We start from the raw sequence: 4,309 nt of genomic DNA on the forward strand, positions 1-4,309 counted from the left end.
GACCTTACCATTACAATTAGACACGGATGAACTCTAAAATTTGACGGTAAGTAGGCCAGACTAGGAAGTTAAAACAAGTTATGTAAATTGTTAGCAGCAGGACTTCCACAACTCTTTTCCATATCCAAGGAGCAGTTCAAAGGACTCTCTAAATCAGATTGTTTTACTCAACTACGGTCATTTTGCAGCAATAAAACACCATTGGCAACATGATATGATTCCTAATCCCCTCTTAAGTAGTCGCATCTTTTCCCTTCTGCATGTTTTCCTTTCAATGGGGTGCCATCCCTTTAGAAGGACAACCGGAAAAGTAACTTCTTATTGGAAGCATTTGTCATTTCTCCTCTCTACATCTAAACCTCATCTCTCCTACTGTGATCCCCTTCCCTCATAAACATCCCCTCTTCACCACGCCTTCAGGCGGCTGATCCGTGGTCAATCCCTACGCCCTCTGGTTGACCTCTCCCTTCACCATTCCCGTACTCCTCTTCGCCATTGAAAGTACATAAAAAACGATAGATTCCGAGAGGAACGCTCCTCTTGGGGGGCGTATCAGAATTCTACGGTATTCATCTTTGTATTCTGCATGCACAGTTTTCCTACTGAACTGTCCCAGAATACAGAAGTACTACTGTCCACACAATGAAAAGCATCAGTGGATGTCTTTTATTTGTTCCCAAAATACCCCCCAATCCTCTATCAGATTGACAGAGAGAAGTAGTCGATTGTGGGTTTGAAATATACTCCCACCCAGATGATGAGGTAAGGCAGTGGCTTGGAATAAATAATTTTTTTTTTGAAATATTGGGATGAATAATGTAAAGATAAAAATGAATACTTATAGCCAAAGACAAAATCATTCAACTCAAGGCAAGATTTCAGTTTTCAAACTTAAATCATACAGAGAAGCTGAAACGTATGAGAGGAAGTACGCATACAATGTTATACTATGATAAATGGCATCAAAAGTTTATGAATGTCAGAGAAAGTAGGTTCACCCTTCATGATCCTGGACACAAGTACATTAATTTCGTGTTGATAACGCACCAAGAAAAACATTAACAAGTCTCACAAAGTATTGGAAGCACCACAATTTTATTGAAGCAGAGCACTATGCAGGGGTCAACAAGAACAGAATCCAGTATCTCAACATCCAGGAGTAATAAAAAACATGTACTTTTTACAAGGAGTTGACCTTGAAAGATCAAGAATTATTCAAAACTAGTAAAATAAACATAGAATAACTGCATCAAAGAAGATGAAACATCGACCTTGCCATGCAATTTACGGACACACATATCAAGAATCTTCAGGCGTCTCAAAGCGAGACGGTGTGTCGATTCCCATCATGCAGCAGAGCCCAGAGATAAGAATGATTAAAAGAACAATGCCCTGATAGAAAAGAACAGACGCATCATAAAATGAAGATGAAATGGAAAACACACAGATAAAGTCTTGAAGAACGAGGCATACAACAAAGAGGCCCTCCAAAAGAGATGACTTGATCTGACAGACTCCGTCGCAGAAAACCAGGTTTGCTGACACGTTATTGGCAGGCCCTTCTAAAAGGAACCTCTCCAATGGTGAGTATGGAGAATATCGACCTGCTCTGTGCGGGTCCGACGCATAAAGGATTGAATACTTGGCGCCAACTCGCTTGAAAGAAGAGATGATTTCAGATAGAATCTCCCCTGCAGATTCCATTGCATAAGATAAAATTGAATCAAGGAAGAGAATACTTTGATAAATGCATACCGTCTGATTGGGAATCTTCAACTTCCTTGGTCTCTTTGCTGCAGTAAACCACTAAATCCGTCTTCAAATCAGAGGGGGATTCCCTCCTGGAGCTGATGTGTTCCTGCATACCATTGCCATAAAGGCATCATATAGGTCATACATATCTTCTCGAGTATGAAGCATAATTAAAATGATTTACAGAAAGTTTATTACGTAGAGAGAGTTGAGCCCCTGAAGCCTGATAAAACCTGGATTATCAATAGAGCAGGAGTCCACGTAAGCAACTCTGTTGATTCTTAGGGCATTTTCAGAGCACTTTGTGAGCCCTGCAACAAGAGATGACTCCAGAGTTTTTTCCTCGTTTAAGGCAGAGACATATGGGAATGCCATTGAAACGTTGGAGTGAGAGAAAGCGAGCTGGAGGAACAAAAACAGAGGGAGATATATTTGTCAGCCTGGTATCCGGTTTGATTGTAGCGAAAACCAAGAAAACCTAATCATTACCTTCAGTGAATCCACAAGAGATTGGTCTGATGATGTACTTCGGGAAATATCTGAAGTTTCGAGCTGGAAGATGAAAATTTGGCATCATATAATGTTAGTATTAATGGGGAGAATGTGATAACATTAAATTTTACATATTTGAACACTATTTGGATGGCTGTATGCATCTTCTCTCCTTCCATTCATTTCGTCCAATCTCTTCATTCCTTATCTCCCAAAATCAGATTCATAATTTCACAGCCTAGTTCCCTGTGGAGACGTCCTTTACTAGCCCTACAGTTGAGATAGAGTGCTAATGGCTCAATGGTTGAAATTTATTTAACAACTGATAACATAAAACCGCCAAACCTGAATTGTTCAGAACATTACTTTGATATTGTGGGTGGACTTTTATGAAAACAATTGGGTCGCATTGCACATTAAGAAAAACTTGAAATGAATGAATGCATTGCATACTCCTCCATATCCATTCTTTCCTCTCATCTACTCTGTCTACCAATTCCAACCATCATAAAATAGTCCTTCTAAAATAAAAATTACCTTTTTCCCAATGAAAACAAGAGCAATGTCCACGTCATCTTGAAGCTTTTCTGCAGAACACTGCATTGAAGGGTAATAATCGTAATGAAAATGGATATCTTACAAATAACTCGCTCAACTTAGTCTTTAACAAATGCAAATATACAGAATACGATGAATTAGAGAAACTAACCAATAAATTTGACCAGCTGCCTTCGGATAGAACTGATTCGGTTAACTCTTCAGGGGAGATTCTGGAATAGTGAACGATTTCTTTCACACTGGAGTCCGATCCTCTGAATGGAAAAGAGATATTTCAGTACAAGTATAGGAACAAGAAAATGATATTCCAACCCTTTAAAACCACAACTATTCATTTCATGAAGTGATTTGGGTTTAGAGCAGAAATCCACATTAAAAGCATGAAAAAGGAGGGGAAATTTTCCACGGAAAACCCTCGTAAGGTCTCCTTCATAATTCAATCAAATTAGAAATTTATTTAAACATTCAATTCCAGTACAAGTATAGGAACAAGAAAATGATATTCCAACCCTTTAAAACCACAACTATTCATTTCATGAAGTGATTTGGGATTAGAGCAGAAATCCACATTAAAAGCATGAAAAAGGAGGGGAAATTTTCCACGGAAAACCCTCGTAAGGTCTCCTTCATAATTCAATCAAATTAGAAATTTATTTAAACATTCAATTCCAAAGACAGAAAATTCCCACCACAGTTCTTCAAAGATTTCCACATGTTCTAGCCCACTACTCATGATTTTACATTACGTACATGTAATCGTGAGGAGACCACAAGAACGCAGGAACAGTCGACGGAGACGACAGCACAGTCGCCACTTGAGCCACTACGAAAATAGCCAAGAACAGACCCAACCCCGATCCCCTCATGTTCCCTGCAAAGATTCGACGAAGACACCCATGAGCAAGCGAAACACCCATAAAACGGAGATCCAAATGTCCCTAAAAACTGGGAATAAACAAAAATCTCCAAAGAATCCAAAAACACCACATCAACTATTCAGCGACAAACGGAACCATCAGCTAAATAATTTCTAGAAAGATCTACACCGGCGCAATAAACGTTCAAGATTCGAAATAGAAAGCATCCGTCCACACAATAGGGCAAAGCAATCGACGAATTATAAGGAATCAACGGCGCGAGGAGATCAGAAACTGCAAAAAAACCCAGAAATTACCAAGAACTGAGATCCGAGAGAAGATTCACAGCTCAATCGATCGCCGGATCGGAGGCACCGGCGTTGGATTCCTCTCTCGATCCCAAGCTACTACAGAAGGTATTCTCGAGATTCTTATATAATTTATTGTTTTGAATATATAGATTTTATAAAATTGAAAATTCCTTTATTTATTTGGGCCTAATTGACGGCCCAAATCATCAGCCACTGACAACCCAGATAAATATTCTGTTTTTAATGCAACTAATCTGGATAAAATCACTAGTTGTATGATTTTTAATTTTGCAGCAAATGTGACCCTATTCTGAATAAATAATCATTCTAAGATGCAGG

General features: G+C 38.9%; 1 protein-coding gene across 1 annotated transcript; it reads right to left on the reverse strand.

The window, feature by feature from the left end:
* Nucleotides 1-1,076: 1,076 nt before the first annotated feature.
* LOC144714442 (uncharacterized) lies at nucleotides 1,077-4,099 on the reverse strand. The gene is made up of 9 exons (XM_078589188.1): nucleotides 3,977-4,099; nucleotides 3,553-3,673; nucleotides 2,954-3,056; nucleotides 2,782-2,841; nucleotides 2,242-2,304; nucleotides 1,951-2,154; nucleotides 1,756-1,858; nucleotides 1,474-1,691; nucleotides 1,077-1,392 (listed from the first exon to the last, which is right to left on the reverse strand). Exons 2-9 carry the CDS (start codon nucleotides 3,666-3,668, stop codon nucleotides 1,300-1,302), a joined length of 960 nt encoding a protein of 319 aa, XP_078445314.1. The 5' UTR covers nucleotides 3,669-3,673; nucleotides 3,977-4,099; the 3' UTR covers nucleotides 1,077-1,299.
* Between the last annotated feature and the right edge of the window lie 210 nt (nucleotides 4,100-4,309).

Source organism: Wolffia australiana, chromosome 17 (assembly GCF_029677425.1).
Source record: "Wolffia australiana isolate 7733 chromosome 17, ASM2967742v1".
Lineage (NCBI taxonomy): Eukaryota > Viridiplantae > Streptophyta > Magnoliopsida > Alismatales > Araceae > Wolffia > Wolffia australiana.

Bases quoted from the DNA above. Each gene is read 5' to 3' on its own strand.
- LOC144714442 (XM_078589188.1), bottom strand. From the start codon at position 3,668: ATGAGGGGATCGGGGTTGGGTCTGTTCTTGGCTATTTTCGTAGTGGCT. The intron at 1,692-1,755 runs GTATGCATTTAT...TGGAATCTGCAG, and splicing joins TGAAGATTCCCAATCAGACG to GGGAGATTCTATCTGAAATC. The intron at 1,393-1,473 runs GTATGCCTCGTT...CTTTTCTATCAG, and splicing joins TTTTGGAGGGCCTCTTTGTT to GGCATTGTTCTTTTAATCAT.